At 37.7% G+C, this 18495-nt stretch overlaps 1 protein-coding gene across 7 annotated transcripts in view; it reads right to left on the reverse strand.

The window, feature by feature from the left end:
* UBR5 (ubiquitin protein ligase E3 component n-recognin 5) overlaps nucleotides 1–18495 on the reverse strand; it is a 139284-nt gene that overhangs the window by 76740 nt on the left and 44049 nt on the right. For 5 of the 7 annotated variants that reach the window (XM_081258169.1, XM_081258170.1, XM_081258167.1 and 2 more), the window contains exons 6-9: nucleotides 9955–10144; nucleotides 9597–9756; nucleotides 8860–9009; nucleotides 6640–6851 (exon numbers count right to left, since the gene is read on the reverse strand). In XM_081258169.1, coding sequence (XP_081114295.1) covers nucleotides 6640–6851; nucleotides 8860–9009; nucleotides 9597–9756; nucleotides 9955–10144 — 712 coding nt within the window. The remainder of the gene's footprint in view (nucleotides 1–6639; nucleotides 6852–8859; nucleotides 9010–9596; nucleotides 9757–9954; nucleotides 10145–18495) is intronic. The other 2 variants (XM_081258173.1, XM_081258172.1) reach the window with 1 other exon arrangement.

An 18495-nucleotide genomic window follows, 5' to 3' on the forward strand; every position in this document is an offset into this window, starting at 1 on the left:
CTCCACCTCCCTTGTACCACCATGTACTCCCTGACCCAGATTCTGTCCTTGTCCCTTTATTCAAATTATGCTCCACCCTCAGCCTAAGTGACTATATCCACTGGGGCACCATGCTTTTAAACATGTAAATCTTCTATCTCCAGACTAACCTGCAGATTAACAACTGCCTGGATGTCTGAAAAGCACCCTACCATCTCCAAAATGAATTCATCGTCTCCTCCAAAGCTACATGTCCCCTGCAGTCCCTATCTCCATGAATGACATCCACCACCCACCCTGTAATAGGAGGGCAACAAGGGAACCTGGGCCATCTCTTCAACTCTTCCTCTTCTCTTCACCAGATGGTGACTAGCAAACCAATGCTATGCTTTGTCTCCACTTCCTCGCAGATTCTTCCCTTCATCCGCCCTCACTGCCGTTGCTTTGGTTGAGAGCCTCCCGATTCCCTTCCATAACAATTCTACCCGTCTCTTCACTGACTCTAGGTTTTTACTGGTCCCGTCTTTCTCCCACTGTGCCAACAGTGCCCGTCTCCTTAAAATGTATACAAAACCAAACCCCACCAACCTCATCGTGTCATTTCTCTAAGAACTTGGCTGGCAGGACAACATCCTAACGCTGGCAAGTTGTCTGGGGCTCTCTGGTCTCCTCCACCCTGCTCTCCTCCTTCTCCCGCCACAGAGCAGCAATTATGAACTTCTCACTGTTCCGCAAACACACCCTGACCTTTCCTGACTCTAGGCCCATACTTGATGTGTTTGGAATGCCTCTGCATCTTGGTTAATGCCTACTTAACCTTAAAAATGCTGCTTAAATGTCATCTCCTCTGTGAAGTCTTTGCCACATCTCTCAGGTGGTGTTAGTCGTTCCCCACTCTGAGCCCCTATAAATACCGTATTAACACCTTCAGTCTAGCACTGGTCATACTGTGAACACATTTCACTGTATGTCAATGTCTGTCTTACCCAGTGAGTTGCCTATGGGAAGGTCCATAACGAATTCACCTCTACATTCCCACAGGCCAGCTTGGTGCTTGGCACATAGTAGGAACACACTGACAACTGAAGGAACAAATTCATCTCAACTCAAAACTTTTTGAGTAAAAACTCTGCCAGAGCAGTACAACCCTAAACAATTCATCCCTACAGCCACAGCACGGTGTGTGAGGCACTCTCAGAACTGACTTGCCTATATCCTTCAAGGATGGGCCAATGTTCCCCAGCTCATTAGTCCTGAATGAGCTAAGTGAACCCTGAAGGCCCTGAAAATCCATTATGGACAAATGTGGAGGGATGGCAAAACCACCAACCAAAGGAAGATGATGGAAAAATCACCTATTGTCTCTTGCCTGATTTAGATCAGTAGGTGGAGAAATACAAAGCAATCAAATACACACAAAGAAACAGTATTTTAGCTCACACACTTCATAATGTCATAGAAAACAAGGCTTTTATCGTTTTGATGAAATACTAATGGCTGCTTCTGAGCAAGTTGGGCCCTGCTTCAACCCAGCTGGAAAAGGTGGATATGCACATTTCTGTAAAGATCAGTAGTTTGTAGCTCTATTTTTTTTTTTAACAAAACGAATCCTTTAGAAGCTGAATCTAATCAATAAATTTGCAACTGTCTGAACATTAAACATCAACCAAATGAGGAATCCCTCCCTACACACAGATGGAAAATGTCAGAAATATGATAAAAATTACCTAAAAAAGCCAAAGCTTTAAAAGAAAAAAGAAAAAGGTCATTCAGCATAGCAACATGAACTCCTATTAACTTCATCTAGTTAGTGACATATTTTTTAAAAATTGGTCTTATTATTCCTACATTTCTCCCCACAAACCTTGGTTTTCTTTTTTTAAATTTTCCTACCATCAGCAAACACTAGTTTTCCCATTAAGTACCAATTCTAACTGCAATGTGCTGTGTTTTATGGCTGAAATGGATGTTATACAACTACAGGTTACATGGCACAATTTGGTCATCTGTCCTTATTCACACTTCACTTCTCCTTACCTATCTAGGTTTCCATTTTCTCCTTATGACTGGCTTCTCTTCCTCTTTATGACCTCTTCAACTTTTGCTCTTACTTCATTATTAAAGTACATTTGTGACACACCTAGCCAACTTTTAACAGATACTTCCTGGAAGCTTCCATATGTCGATTAAAAAAAAAAAAAAAAAAAAGACCTTCCTCACCCAACTTCCACTTCTAGAACCTTGAAGGCGAAGCAGAATGACCAACAAGTTTGATCAATTGGTCCCAACAGTGATGCTGCTTCAAATAATTTAAGGAGCCAAATGTCATGAGACTATTTCCTCTCAACACCATTCAAAGAAACTTGAGAATAACATACAACTCTACAATTCAAAAGGCTGGTGGAGAATAAATTTTCTTATTTTCCCTAAACTATATGAAAATAGATCCAGAACAGTAAGGGATACGACTTTAAATTAACAATACTGACTTGCTAAATCAGTTTCGTTTCTTTATCACCCACCACACAACTTTCGTCAAGTTCTTCTCTGGGAGCTTACTGGAAATAAAGGATGTGTGCATTTTCTAATTTGAAAGGGTCTGTTTTGTTACAGGGCACAAAGCAGAAGTTTTTATGTTCAACTTCAGCAGATTTACTTAGTATGGACTCTTCCGTGTAAGTTTTCTCTGCCCTTTCCCTTCAGCATTTACTACTTAGCTCTTACCTTTGCATTCTTACTTTTAACAGTCTTTGTTACTATTGTAGCTGCATTTTTTATTCTCTTATCAGTCACTTTAGATTCTTGTTGGAAGTAAGTTGGTATAAATATCAATATATATAAATATATATAAATAAATATATATATATATATATAGTTACAATGTAAATGTAGACATTCAGCAACACAGAACTAAATTTCTAATCTGAGAAAAGTAAATTCCAAAAGTGACTGAGAAGTGCAAATGGAGCCATGTTAGATAATCACCTAATTGAAAGATTGCACCCTCCCATCAAAGTAACTCTTAGTAATCACTCTGGCCTCCTGTGATTCCCCAAAGCCTCTTATACCTAATTCCATTATGGTACTTACACCAAAGTATTAACATCATTGTTCTGCCTTTCTACAAAACTCTCACCCTAACACCTGAACCAAAAGGTCTAACACACAATATGCATTTAATCAAGGCTACTCAATTACTGACCGGATGACCCGCACCTCTGTCTTCATGGAGCTTTCAACATCTCTACAATTATTAATTATGCTTTTTTTTTTTAAGATGCTGAAAAGTTAATGAGGGGAAAAATCTTAATGTTTTTTTCTTTCTTTCTTTTTACCTTTTGACCCCTTCACCCATTTTTCCCACTCCCCACCTCCAGCAACTTCCAGTCTGTTCTCTGTATCTATGAGCTTGGTTCTGTTCTTGGTGTTTGTTTTTTTTTTTTTAAGATTCTACATTTAAGTGAGAGCCTATGGTACCTGTCTTTCTCCGACTAATTTCATTTAGCCTAATGCCCTCAAGGGACATCCATATTGTTGAAAACAGGAAAGATTTCATTCTTTTGTTTATGGCTGAATAATACTGGCACGCGCACACATGTGCGTGTGTGTCCCCATCCACTGATGGATGCTTAGGTTGCTTCCATATCTTGGCTATTGTAAACAGTGCTGCAATGGACATGGGGGTACATGTATTTCGAGTTAGTGTTTTCATTTTCTTCAGATAAATACCCAGAAGTGGAACTGCTAAATCATACAGTAGTTCTGTTTTTAATTTTTTAAAGATCCTCCGTACTGTTTTCCATAGTGGCTGAACCAATGTACATTCCCACCAACAGTGCACAAGGGTTCCCAATTATGCTTTTATACTAGTTTTGACATTTAAATCAAAATAATTTATGGAAATAAAGTTTAAAGTTACCTCAAATATTTTCAGTTTAAGATTATATTGTAAAGGCTTAAAGAGAACATTCATTCCACCATTAAAGGAGCTTTATTAGCCTAGAAAATGGTGAAATTTTTAAGAAGTAGCTGATCCTCTAAATAGGTGGTGGGAAAGTCAAGATTATTCCAGATAATTTAACAATGGAATTTCTCAGGCACTCTAACAAAAGGAAGAATGAAAAATACCATGGATACTAACCAAACTTACAATTTATAAATACTGGATTAGGTCATTTCTGAAATTAAGCTGGGACACCCTCTTCCCACCCCACCAAAAAACAAAAAACAAAAAAGAGAGAGAGAGAGAAAGCAAAAGAGACAGAGAGAGAGACTACTTCCAAACAGTGCATGCTGACACCCTATACCTCCCTGCTCTCTCCACCTACCTCTCCATCTCCTATCAAGTTTGCCCCAAAACCCTTTTCTCCTCCTCAGGGATCACCACCCCCAATTGTGGAGGACTAATAAGGCCCCACATAGTGCCTGTTTCTTCATGTGGAATGTATCCTATGCCCCTGTATGATCATTTTGCACACTGTTCTAAAAGCAAGGTCTTTTATCCCTTTAACAACTCTCTGCATTCTCTTTCTGACTGTAGCATTCAGCCTTGCAAAACAATCATCTAGTGGTTTGTTGATAAGTGGGATAATGCTTAACAGCTTAATGAGGTTTATGCTGTTTTCTTTCCCTGAACTGAAATTTTTGATATCTAAATTTCAATCACAAGCTAATAAAAAGTAGTTCTTCAGTGACATTTTAAATTAGGTTTTTCTTTAATAGGAAAAAAAGGTATAGGTAGGATATACTTTGTTGCACACACTGCTATTTCTCCTTCATTCAATGTCTAAACAAACCAAGGAAATAACACACTAAGTAAGTAAGGCCTGTACAGTGTCAAGATTTTATGATGCACTTAGTAACTGTCTCTGAAAACAAGCTATACCCAAAACCATGCCTATCAGTAAAGGCCAACAAAGACCGGCTAACTCTAACAGAGGGTACACTGGCCAGGGAAAAAGCTTGCTAAACTCATACTGTTCAAAACACTTTCAGATGTGTGACAAAGAAGCCTACACTAATATGTATGCAATGGCACTATTAAAACAAGATTAATGAGTCCTCTATTACTTCCTGCCAATATGACATAGACACAGCTCTAGCATGATCAAGGCAAGAGAAACAGGAAACAAAGAACAATGTAGGGGAAAAAAAAGAAATGAAAAAGAAAAAGCCCAATGGTTTAAATCACCTTCTACCATATGAAGTAAAATTAGAAATTGGAACATTTCTAGTTTTATGGAAATAAGTAAGAGAATGCAATTCAGGGAAAGTCTGTCAGCTGCCAAAGAAAACAGAATAACCTTTTGCTTACAAAGAGGCTGATTGAAATTCATGTTCCTTCTTGCATTCAAGCTTTCCACATGAGCTGAATACAGAGGAAAATAAATGAACTACATCAAGATTCACAATAACTATGAAAGATAAACAAATTCAGAACACTAAATAATATTTTTCCTTTAATATCCCAACTTCAAAGAAAGAAAAGAAATCTACATCAGAACCTCCTTATCTGCTAGAGATAACCTTCAAGTTCTTATCTTCTTTTACTTCTACTTTAGAAAATTTCCTTATCCAACTGGCTCTGGAAATAAGAAACAGGCACTCCAAAAAACAGGTGAAAAACCCATGGCTTCCTACAGGAGCCTCTGAAGATAAATTACCAATCACTTAAGACAGTGAAACCTACACACCATCAATAGACTATGTCTATATGGGAAAAGAATCTAAAAAAGAGTGGATATATGTATTTGTATAACAGATTCACTTTGCTGTACACCTGAAACTAACACAACACTGTAAATCAATTACACCCCAATAAAAATAAAAGTAAAATAAAAGGATGTGTCGACTCTGTTTCACTTGTAGCAGTGATAGATTTTTACAGATTCAAATCAACTTCAATCCTGCATGCTTCCTAGAAGCTAGTCATTGTACTACCACTCAGGATGCAGAGCATAATTCCCCCAGTCCATTCCTGTTCAGCCTGCTTTGTCTCCCACAGCTTTTAGAGCAAAGGGCCTGTCAGAATTCACTGCCATCAAACGGGAAAGCTAACTAATCAAAGAAACACAGATCCCTAATCTTGCCCTGACATGCATGCCTGTAACAATGACCAGAAACCTGCCCTGCAGAAAATGGGGTACTCCTGACAGTACAAAACAAATTCCTATCAAGAAATATACCATTCGTTACTGGTGTAATTACCACCAGAAAAGAAGTCCTGAAACAGAATGCTGATGTGTTATCTGGAACTACCATCCTTATTTCTGATTTACTTCATCAAGTAGAAAAAGAAATAGCACCACTGAACACTTCTCCTTAAAACGACTCCTGTACTGTCAAATAAAGATGATCTACTTATATTTTAAAACAAAACAAAAATATCACTTTATGTCTGCATTTTATTTTTATTTTTTATTTTCTGACTGCACCATGCAGCATGCAGCATCTTAGTTCCCCGACCACGGATCGAACCCATGACCCCTGCAGTGGAAGCATGGAGTCCTAACCACTGTACGGCCAGGGAATTCCTATGTCTGCATTTTAAATGACAGTACGAAAATCTGAAATAAAACAGAAACCTTTTTTGGGGGGTGGGGGGGAGTGTCAGGAATTCAGTTAAAATGGAAAGGATGGGTGGGGATTCTTTTCAAATACCTTATCAGGCCACCACTGCAAATCTTCTCCTAGAGACACTGGACTTTGAACAGGTGTATTCTTCTTATCCAAGTTTGGCTCTCCTTCCTTGCTGGTAGAGCCCCTTTCATTATCAAATGAGGCTCCATCAAGCCACCTCCGTTCACGTAAACGTAAAACAGATTCACGTTCACGCAACAGCTCAGAGTCTCTCTCTAAGGGAAGAAGGAGAACTGGTATGCAATTGGGTCACACCAGTGGGATAAAAGTAAGCCACTCTCTAGTAAAGACCCTTCAGGATGCAACTAACAGCAGTTTATCCACTCACAAGAACTTAATGTAAATGTATATCTAATAAGCTTGACATGCAACATTCAAAACATTAACTCCTTCAAGTAAATGTATGAAAATTATAAACTAGTATTTTTAAGCACTATGTAGAGGCAGGTTTTTCTGAATTCCAACTATATGCTTTTAGAGCAGAACTGCTTTATTTTAAGTAGGATTTTGGATTTTTTTAATGGAGTTTTAAATTTTTGGCTTTCATTAAAAATGTTTACCGTAACTTTTAAATTTATTAGAAAATATTCATAAATTAAAATTTTAACACATTAGATACATAAACCAAAAAAGAGTATTTGTTAGAGAGTCTACACATACAGATTAAAAAAACAACAACAACAAATCTTGAAAAGGGTAAAATAAAAACCCATTAACATTAACTATAAAACTTTTGATAATCCAAGCCCTTGTTTAGAATAATTTTATAGGCTGGATTTTTATGGAAAAGTCTTAAAATTTTTGAGAAACTAGACAGAATTTTTTTTGGGGGGGGGGCATTCGCTGGCCTCTCACTGTTGTGGCCTCTCCCGTTGCGGAGCTCAGGCTCCGGACGCGCAGGCTCAGCGGCCATGGCTCACGGGCCCAGCCGCTCCGTGGCATGTGGGATCTTCCCGGACCAGGGCACGAACCCGTGTCCCCTGCATTGGCAGGCGGACTCTCAACCACTGCGCCACCAGGGAAGCCCACGACAGAATTTTTTTTCTTTTGAGAATCTTTATAGAAAGATTACTTTACAAAAAATGCTTCCCCTGAAACTGGCCTACAAACTTTTTAAAACCAGTTTTTTTCAGCTTGCTCACGTCTTATTTTTTAAATAGGCAACCAAAATAAACTTTCCAAGACTTGGATAGTAAGGATTAAAAACAATATTAAGTTGAACCATATAAAACTGCCATCCATGCAGATCTAACATGGTCAAGTACCACCAATTTCATATGGTTCAAAGTAAAACAGATGCCCACATAGAATGACCTAAGAAAAAGCAAAAGGGAGAAATTTAGAAGGAGTTTTGTGTTAGATATTGAATATCTGAAATGCAATACTTGATGCATTTTAGGCAAGGAAATATGCACTTATTTTTTTAAAAAATTTTAAGCTGTTACATAATAGGTTCAGTACACTAAAAGATCATCATAAGTCTGTTATTTTAAAACTGCTTTCAAGTACTAGGTATTTGCAGAAAGGTCTTAATATAAAACAGCATCCTTTCCAGTTTACTAATGATAAGTAAATAATATATCTGATTCTTGCCTGTTATTTCAATCAAGCAGTTTTACATTCTGGAAAGTAAAAATACTGACTTACAAAAGTTAAAATGCAAGCTAAATCCGTATCAACATACACAGAGAAAGGTTTGTATTTGTATGATTTCAAAATCTTCTTTCTAAACTCTACTGTGTACTATACCTTTTCAAGATTTCAAACTTCTGAAAATATCATTTTAGTACGATAAGCATTTCTATATATTTATTATTGATCAATCTCATTCTAGTAAGTTTTTTCGTATTTCACTCTTCCATCTAACCAGGGTTTAAAATGAACAAAATAATCACTTTATTTTAATCAAATAAACTAAAGAGACTTGTTCTCTGAATGCTGCATGTCACTGTAAAGCAGAATTCTGCTTTTACTTTAGAATCCATATTCCTAATTTAAAAATACAGTTAGGTAAGTTGTAACCCTTTACATATATGCTACTATGTAGATATGAGATCATCTCTAAAGTTCTACTGTGGCTCTTCAAAATCAAAAGTAACTATTTTAATGCCAAAGCATCCAAAAACACTAACAAGTAATGATTTCATCTACTGTAATATTAAAAGTTCAAATACAATGAATTCTACCACTATCTCTCCATAGAGTCAGCGAATAATCACAAAAAAATAAATGCAAAATTACCTCGAGATGAGCCTAGCCTGGAGAGTGACGAACGACGAAAAGAAGGGTAACCAAAATAGCTAATGTCTTCAGAAAACATGGCATCTGCATCAATAATGACACTTGGGTGGGCAGAATGAATGTCAGCATCAAGAAGAGACATAAGATCCTCTATAAACAGAAACAAATATAAATGAAGCAGATAGAGAGAAAAAAATCTGCAGACCATTGAAAAATCCCTGAAAATTAAAACATTAAAATCAGGGACTGACTACTGACATAACCTGAGAAGAAAAGCAGTAACTACCTAGGAAATAAAGTTAACGTTATTAACACAGATTTTAAGGAACATCAATTGCATGACTGTTGCTTGGGCTAACTACTAAATTACCACAAGAAAAAAAGATCACTATTGAAGATTCCTGTGACATCACAGAAAGTCAAAATCTAAATGCAGTTCAGTTATTCCATATTCAGTAATAAGGGCATCAAAATACAACATTCCAGAGTCATCTGTCAGCCAGTGATAAAGACATGCACATACATCCATGTCTTTATAGGACCAAACACAAGTCCACTGAGCAAAAACATTTTCCCTTAAAGAGAATTTTACCATCAAATCAAACACTACAGTGAGAAATATCTACCACCTTGGAAAGAACAGTCAGTAAATCTATTGCACTTTAAAATTCCATTCCCCAGTCAAAAAAAAATCTCTCCCTTCAGAGATGAGAAAACCATGATGGTGATCCACCAACCTCCAGGCAAATAAGATTCACTGGCTGTATCATCCCCATCATCTCCATCTTCATCATCCCGGCTAAGTAAATTATTTACAGCAAGGTTTACATCAAGATTTGTTCGCTGAAGTTCTCGAATAATGACACTTCTGGATTTGCCTTGCAAAACGACTTGGGCCTGAAATAAAAAAATAAGGAAGAGTGCTGTGCTAATTATCTTTTTCATAACTTCTTTATTAAAATCAGCTTTCTAGGATCAATACAGAAAATCAGTATTTCACAATTCATGCTATATATCATGACTACAGCCCACTATATTTAGTTAAACCTCACCCTGTCCTGCTATCTTACGTTAAGTGTTCTACAAGATCCATACCTGTGAAATCAGCTCCTCTGGAATCACAGATGCTGGAATAACTGGCTGGGGTTGACTGCCCAAAAGCCCAGACCCTCGATCCCGTCCCGTCCGAATTACTCGAGTCTGTCGGCGAGAATCTCGAGCTCCAGCTGACGACCTACCAGAGGATCCTCCTCCACTTCCACCCACTCCAGAACTCCAGCGACTTCTAAATATTGGAGAATTTAAAGAAACAGCATTTTAAACAATCATTCAGAAAGATCGCTTTGGGTCTCATGTTCATTATCTTAGACTATGATAAACCTATTTTTCTAATTGACATAATATGCTATAGTAGTATTTTGACAGAACAATAGAACTGAACTTTAAAATAACACTGTTCCAATTTTTTTAAATGCTGAAGTATAAACTCACTTTTGATATATACCATCCTTTTGCATCTTTTAAAACAATTTTTAAAAGAACCACATACCAAGCATTTCTAGTCACAGCTTAAAGTGAGTTATAGAATACATCTCACCTTTGCATGAAAGACCTATCAGATATAACTACTAACAGTCTGCAGCACAAAAAGTAAAATTCAGGGTTTAAAGTTTAAAGACACAAATAAATGGAAAGACACCCGTGCCCATGGGTTGGAAAATTTAATATTGTTAAGATGTCCATACTGCTCAAAGCAATCTACAGATTCATCAAAATCCCTATGAAAATCCCAATGGATTTTGTCCCTCAAAGGACATAATCAACAGAGTAAGGAAGCAACCTATAGAATGGAAGAAAATATTTGCAAATCGTATATTTAATGAGAGGTTAGTATCCAGAATATATAAAGAGCTCCAACACTCAACAACAAAAAAATCAAATAACCTGATTAAAAATGGGAAAGAATTTGAACATTTCTCCAAAGATAATACACAAATGGCCAAGTAAGCATATGAAAAGATGGTCAACATCACTAATCATGAGAGAAATGCAAATCAAAACCACAATCACCTATCACCTCACACCCATCAGAATGGCTACCATGGGGCTTCCCTGGTGGTGCAGTGGTTGAGAGTCCGCCTGCCGATGCAGGGGACATGGGTTTGTGCCCCGGTCCGGGAGGATCCCACATGCCACGGAGCGGCTGGGCCCGTGAGCCATGGCCGCTGAGCCTGCACGTCTGGAGCCTGTGCTCCGCAACGGGAGAGGCCACAACAGTGTGAGGCCCGCGTACCACAAAAAAAAAAAAAAAAAAAGAATGGCTACCATGAAAAAAAAAAAGAGACAATTACAAGTGTTGGCAAGGATGTATAGAAACTGTAACCCTAGTGCACTGTAGGTAGGACTGTAAAATAGTGCAGTGCTATGAAAAACAGTATGAAGTTTCCTAAAAAATTAAAAATAGAACCACTATATATGACTCAGCAGTTATAATTCTAGGTATATTATCCAAAAGAATTGAAAACAGAGTCTCGATGAGATATTTGCATACCCATGTTCATAGCAGCACTATGCGTAAGAGCTGCGTGGTATAACGCTGATTGTTCTCAATTAATGTCTCGATTTGATCGCTATCAACTTCAACTGGTCTACTCAACCATGGAGCATCATCATCCAAAGAGAAATCTCCAGCACGGAACTTCGCAAACCACTTTTGACATGTTCGATCAGTCACAGTACCTTCCCCACAAACTGCACAATTTTTTTTGGCGTTTCAGTTGTGTTTTTACCTTTCTTGAAATAATAAAGCATAATATGCCGAAAATGTTGTTTTTCTTCCATCTTCAATATTAAAATGGCTATACAAAAATTCACCAATTTTGATAAGTTTTTTTAAATGCACGCTGATATGACACCTGTCACAATACAATCTAACAAAATCGTTTCAAATGAAGTTAAAGTCAACTAAGCGCCACTAGAGCCATCTTACGGGAAAACCGAACGAACCTTTTGGCCAACCCAATACAACACAGGTGAACCTTGAAGATATTATGCTAAGTGAAATAAGCCAATCACAAGAAGACAAATGCTGTATGATTACAAATATAAAAGGTACCTAACGTAGTCAAATTCACAGAAACAGAAAGTAGAATGGTGGCTGTCAGATGGTGGGGAGAGGGGTAAATGGAGTTGTTTATTGGATATAAAGTTTCAGTTTTACAAGATGAAAAAGTTAAAGTAGAGATTTCTTTCACAACAATATAAATATACTTAATACTATTGAGATGTGCAGTTATAACCGTAAAGGTAGTAAATTTTATGTTATGTGTTTTTAAACATGATTTTAAAAATATAAAGTCATGTGTTATCAAAGAAAGCAGTACTCTCGAAAACAGACAAGTTTTCTTTTCAACTTATATGCTTGTGACAATTATGCAACAGAAAGTAATATAGGATCAATGAAACATACAAACAGATATTCAAATCAAACATTAAATCAGCACTTCTACTTCATGGTTTCCTGTAAGTTGTCAAAATTAAGTCAGGTGGAACCACTCTTTTGGAAGTTTTTAACAGTCAAAAGCTAAATATATTATTTCAACTTGAAAACAGGAGGAACCACACTAAAGAGTCTTAAAAAGATATAATTAGGGTAACTATGTCCCAGTTTGCCTGAGATAACACCATAGTAAGCCTACTGTCTGAGCCTATTATTAATTTCATTCCAAAACGCCTGTTTGGACATTTTATGGCCAAAATAAATATAAGTAATGACTCAATATTTCTACCGGAAAATGCTATAATTTTCCCCTTAGGCAAATAATACTGGAAACCTGATCAGATATACTATCCAAGTACACATCTATTCCTGGCAGACCTTACAGGCATCACAAACTCAAATCTCCATGAGAGGTAGATAGGTTACTTATTTCTAAGTAAAGTCAAGACGACAGGGAAGAGTGGAGAATACCAGCATATCCAGAACATTCAAATTCTTTCCTTTAAGCCAATTTGCAATCTCTGCTACACAAACCCTCACCTGAGGTTAGTTGAAAGACAAAGGTCAAAATATCTCTGGCTTGCCCATTCATTAACCCCACCGTTACCATGGAGAATACCACGTTTTCCCACTCACATCCGCAGTGCAGGATTTCTTCTATCAGAATCCAAACAATCTACCAGCCAACCAGCCTCAACTGCTCCTGGACATTCCTCTAACCAGCTTGCTATCCAGAGAACGAGCAATGTGTTAGACTAAGTATACATTAATAGAGGTTTATTAGTGGTCACAAAAGACAGTACTGGAATCCCCTTTTTATCTATAATTACAGTGAGTTATATAATTTTCAATACTAAACTCAAAAATAATGGAAAAACCAGTTTCTTCTATCCATACTTTGCTCATCAAATTAATCGTACAATTTGACCCCATCATATATAATACTCAAGGTACACAAAGTGACTCCAGTCAATTGAGAAAAATCACACTGAGTATGGAATTAATCCACAGCATGAAACCTTAAAGCCCATGGGTCAAGTCTGGTCCATATACTTGATTGGCTGGTTTAAAAAATGTACAGCATCAAAAACAAGAAAAGTCTGAGAAACTGTCACAGTCAAGAGGAGCCTGGGCTTCCCTGGTGGCACAGTGGTTGAGAGTCCGCCTGCTGATGCAGGGGACATGGGTTCATGCCCCGGTCCGGGAGGATCCCACATGCTGTGGAGCGGCTGGGCCTGTGAGCCATGGCCGCTGAGCCTGCGCGTCTGGAGCCTGTGCTCCGCAACGGGAGAGGCCACAATGGTGAGAGGCCCGTGTACCGCAAAAAAAAAACCGTACTGCGGTATCCTGGATGAGATCCTGGAACAGAAAAAGGACCTTAAGGAAAAAATAAGGGAATGTGAACAACCTACGGCCTTCAGTTGATGATAATGTTATCAATACACATTAATTATAAAAATGTACCATTCTAATCTTACATGTTAATCGTGAAAACTGGGCATGGCGTATACAAGAATTGTCAGTACTATCTTTGTAATTTTCTGTAATCTAAAGCTGTTCAAAAATACAAAGTTTGTTTTAAAGAATATACACATGCACAAAGACACACATACACACACTAGATTGGTATGTGTGTGCCTGTGTATTCATGTATATTTATATCCATGGAAATATTAATTCGTTCCAACATTTAAGTCAGGAGATTTCACATAAAAATCCAGATTTGTAGCTTTTCTTAAGATAAAAGGGGAGGGGGATAATGCAAGTTTGCATTTGGCAACAATGGCCCTGCTGTATTGTATTTCTCCTACGGTAACATCAGCTGATCAGCTGCCTCCTTTAAAAATGGGGCATCCACTTACTTTGCCGAAGCCCTACAACCTACTAGCTTACCACCTTTTTTGACTGGGGCCAGCTTCAGCTGTTTACAGTTACAATGGCCTGCTTGGCTTTTACCTTCCAAATCTTGTACTATTAGTTCAAATTAAACTCCAAAGGAAATATGGTAGCTCAAACCAATGAAAAGCAGCTTATACCTATCATCTATTATAGCCAGTGATAACAAACAACGTAATAAAGAGACTTTTGATACTAATATTTCCATTTTAAACACCCTATTAAACATAAACTCTTCTTAAAAAAATATTTATTTATTTTTGGCTGCATTGGGTCTTCGTTGCTGCACACGGGCTTTCTCTAGTTGCGGCGAGTGGGGGGCTACTCTTCGTTGTGGTGCGCGGGCTTCTCATTGCGGTGGCTTCTCTTGTTGTGGAGCATGGGCTCCAGGCGCGTGGGCTTCAGTAGTTGTGGCACTGAATCATTAAATCACTCACTTCAGTAGTCCGGCTTAGTTGCTCCGCAGCATGTGGGATCCTCCCAGACCAGGGATCGAACCCGTGTCCCCTGCATCGGCACGCGGATTCTTAACCACTGCGCCACCAAGGAAGTCCAACACAAACTCTCTTTTTTTTTCTCCAAATAAAGTTGGTGCTCTTGCCCTTAACCTGGTCTGAAATAAGTTTAACAAAAATACCCAGGAGATTTTTAAAATATCTCCCAGGATAAATTTCAGTAATTATGAACGGGGGAAAGACAGCAGCTAGAAATCCTTAGCACGTAAACCTGCCAATTTAGTGAAAACACCAAAGGGAAAAATATTCAAAGTCCCAGAAATTTTGACTGCTATGTATTCCTAAGAATGATTAGTTATAATAAATGATCAATTCTCAATTATCCATGCTGATGGAAAAGAAAAACAGTACTAGTCATCCCAGAATCTTTCAAACACAGCTCTCAAATACAGAGACCACTCACTCCCTAATTCACAACACTCCTCTGAACCCAAAGGGAGCAAGCCAGGACTCCGAAGGTAAGGGGTTGGGGACCAAGGTCTGTGGGGACAGTCTCTTTCACATATGACTGCATTTGGTAAATATGCAGATAAAAATCCCCTCTGGGGACTCAATATCTATCTGTTCTAGATTCTCTATTACATATAGTAAATTGCAAGCTTCTTTAAAAGCTTATTGTAATCAATACAAATGGGGGAAAAAAACTACACAACTCAAGAAAAAAAATTTTTTATGAAGGATAGTATTTTTGACTCTAAAGTTTCTTAATTTACAGAATAATGGATCACAATTTCACCAGCAACAAACTGAGAAAAATTTCAGAGAGGCCAAGAGAAACAATCAGCCTTTAATAAGTGTTTACATTTTGTGGACATCTGCAAGACCAAATAAAGGTAAACATATGGCTTAGCCAGTGGGACACTGTGACATTTTTCAAAATTGCAATTCAGAAACCCAATGCTAAAGAAAGCTTACACAGAGTCCGCTGTAGGGGGTGGGGAGAGGGGGGAGGGGGGAGGGAGACAGAAATACATGATTCAAACAGGAGTGCAAGACAGGGTGAGTAAGGGGGACTCAAATTTTAATGATTCTCTCTGCACTTTAAAGTCTTAAAATTAGCCCCAACCTTCTTTGGAGTAGGTCTACTGAGGTTTTATTCAATCTCAAATGTACTACTTTATTATTATATTTGTTACATATGTTATTAGCAAAGTCATAAAATTCCACTACACTCTCTTTCAGTCATTCTGTCATGCAGTCTATTATAATTGGTTATATCCAAGTTTTATTTATAAAGAGAAGAGGATTTAATTCTAGGACAATTTGAGCGACATAAACAGCAATGGATTATAAACCATAAAATAAAACAAATATACGAGACCATAATGATACAAATAACTCAATAGAAACAGACATAAGTGGGCAAGGAGGGAAAGTTCGTCCTTACAGTCAAATTTCAGTTAATGAATACAAAAGAAATAATGAAAAAAGTTTTAAAAAATCACTACTTGGGGAGTTCCCTGGTGGTCCAGCAGTTAGGATTTGGTGCTTTCACTGCCATGGCCTGGGTTCAATCCCTGGTCAGGGAACTGAGATGCCACAAGCCACGCAGCATGGCCAAAAACAAAACAAAAAAATCACTACTTGGCCAACACCACAGTAACAACTAAAGCAAAAAATCATCAATGGATGGTAAGATTAATGAGCAAAAGTATGATGGAAAATAGGATATTTACATAGTCATGAAGTATCTCTCCACAAAAGACATACAAATTACAAAGGGGAAAACAGTAACTTCATAGTTGAGAAGCCTGGCAAACACCACCTTAACTAAGTGATCAGAGGTATAACCATCACCAGTGATGAGACATGTCAGTATCATGTGCCTCCTAATATGATGCACTGAGAAGGGTACATCATCACTTCTGTGGTATTCCTGCCAGAAATGCATCACCTGCAATACCAATCAAAATCCCAGCAAGTTTTTTTGTGGGTATCAACAAACTGATTCTAAAATTTATAGGGAGAGGCAAAAGACCTAGAATAGCCAACACAATACTGAAGAAGAACAAAGTTCTTCTGACTAACTGACACTACCCAACTTCAAGACTTACTGTAAAGCGACAGTAATCAAGACAGCGTGCTATTGGAGCAAAAAAAAACAATGGACAAATAGATCAGCGGAATAGTAAAGAGTCCAGAAATAGACCCCCATAGAGTCAACTGATCTTTGACAAAAGAGCAAAGGCAATACAAAGAAGCAAAGACGGCTGATTCAAAAAATGGTGCTGGAACAACTGGACATCCACGTGGAAAAAAAGACACAGACCTTCACAAAAATTAACTGAAAACTGATCACCGACCTAAATGTAAAATGCAAAACTATGAAACTCCTAGAAGATAACACAGAAGAAAATCTGGACGACCTTGGGTTTGGCAATGACTTTTTAGATATGATACCAAAGGCACAATGAAAGAAATAACTGATAAGCTGGACTTCATTAAAATGAAAAACTTTGGCTCTGTAAAAGACACTGTCAAGATAATGAAAAGACAAGCCACAGACTGGGAGAAAATATCTGTGGGAGACATATCTGATAAAGAAGGCTTATGCAAAATATACAAACAACCTGATGGAAAAATGGGCCAAAGACCTTAAAAGACACCTCACCAGAAAAGATCTACAGCTGGTAAATAAGCATATAAAAAGATACTTCACGTCATATGTCATCAGGCAAATGCAAATTTAAAAAACAAGATACCACCACACACCTATTAGAATGACCAAAATCCAGAACAATGACAATACCAAAGGGTGGTAAGGATATGGGGCAACAACAACTCTCACTCGCTGCTGGTGGGAATGCAAAACGGTACAGCCACTTTAGAAAACAGTTCAGCAGTTTCTTACAAAACTTAATATATTCTTACCATATGATCCAGCAATCGTGTTCCTTGGTATTTAACCCAAAGGAGTTGAAAACTTACATCCACACAAAAACCAGGACACAGCTTTATTCATAATTGCCAAAACTTGGAAGCAACCAAGATGTCCTTCAGCAGGTGAATGTGTAAATAAACTGTGGTACATCTACACAATGAAATATTATTCAGCACTAAAAAGAAATGAGTTATCAAGCCATGAAAAGACATGGAGGAACCTTAAATGCATACTATTGTACTAAGTGAAAGAAGTCAAGCTGGAAAGGCTACGTACTGTATGAATCCAACTATATGACATTCTGGAAAAGACAAAACTAAGAAGATGGTAAAAAGATCAGTGGATTTTTAGGACAGTGAAAATACTTGATATGATACTATAATGGAAAATGCATGTCATTATAAACTTATCCAAACCCAGAGAACATACAACACCTAGAGTGAACTTTAATGTAAACTCTGGACTGTGGGTAATGATGTGTCAATGTAGGTTCATCAATTCTAACAAATGGACCACTCTGGGGCGGGGGGGGATTGATAACAAGGGAGGCTGTGCATGTGTGGGGACAGGGAGCATATGTAAAATCCCTGAACCACCTTTTCATTTTTGCTGTGAACCTGAAAACTGCTCTTAACAAATAAAGACTTTAAAAAAAATGCATCACCTGGGTTTAATCATGAGGAACTAATAGACAAATTCAAATATTCCACAAAATAACCAGTCAGTTTTCAAACTCATCAGGGTCTAGAAAGATAAAGATTGAGAAACTGTCCCAGATTGGAGGAAACTACAGAATCATGACAATAAATGCAACATGGGATCCTGGATTGAATCCTGGAGCAGAG

The sequence above is a fragment of the Mesoplodon bidens genome, assembly GCF_964165515.1.
Source record: "Mesoplodon bidens genome assembly, chromosome: 16".
Taxonomy (NCBI): Eukaryota; Metazoa; Chordata; class Mammalia; order Artiodactyla; family Ziphiidae; genus Mesoplodon; species Mesoplodon bidens.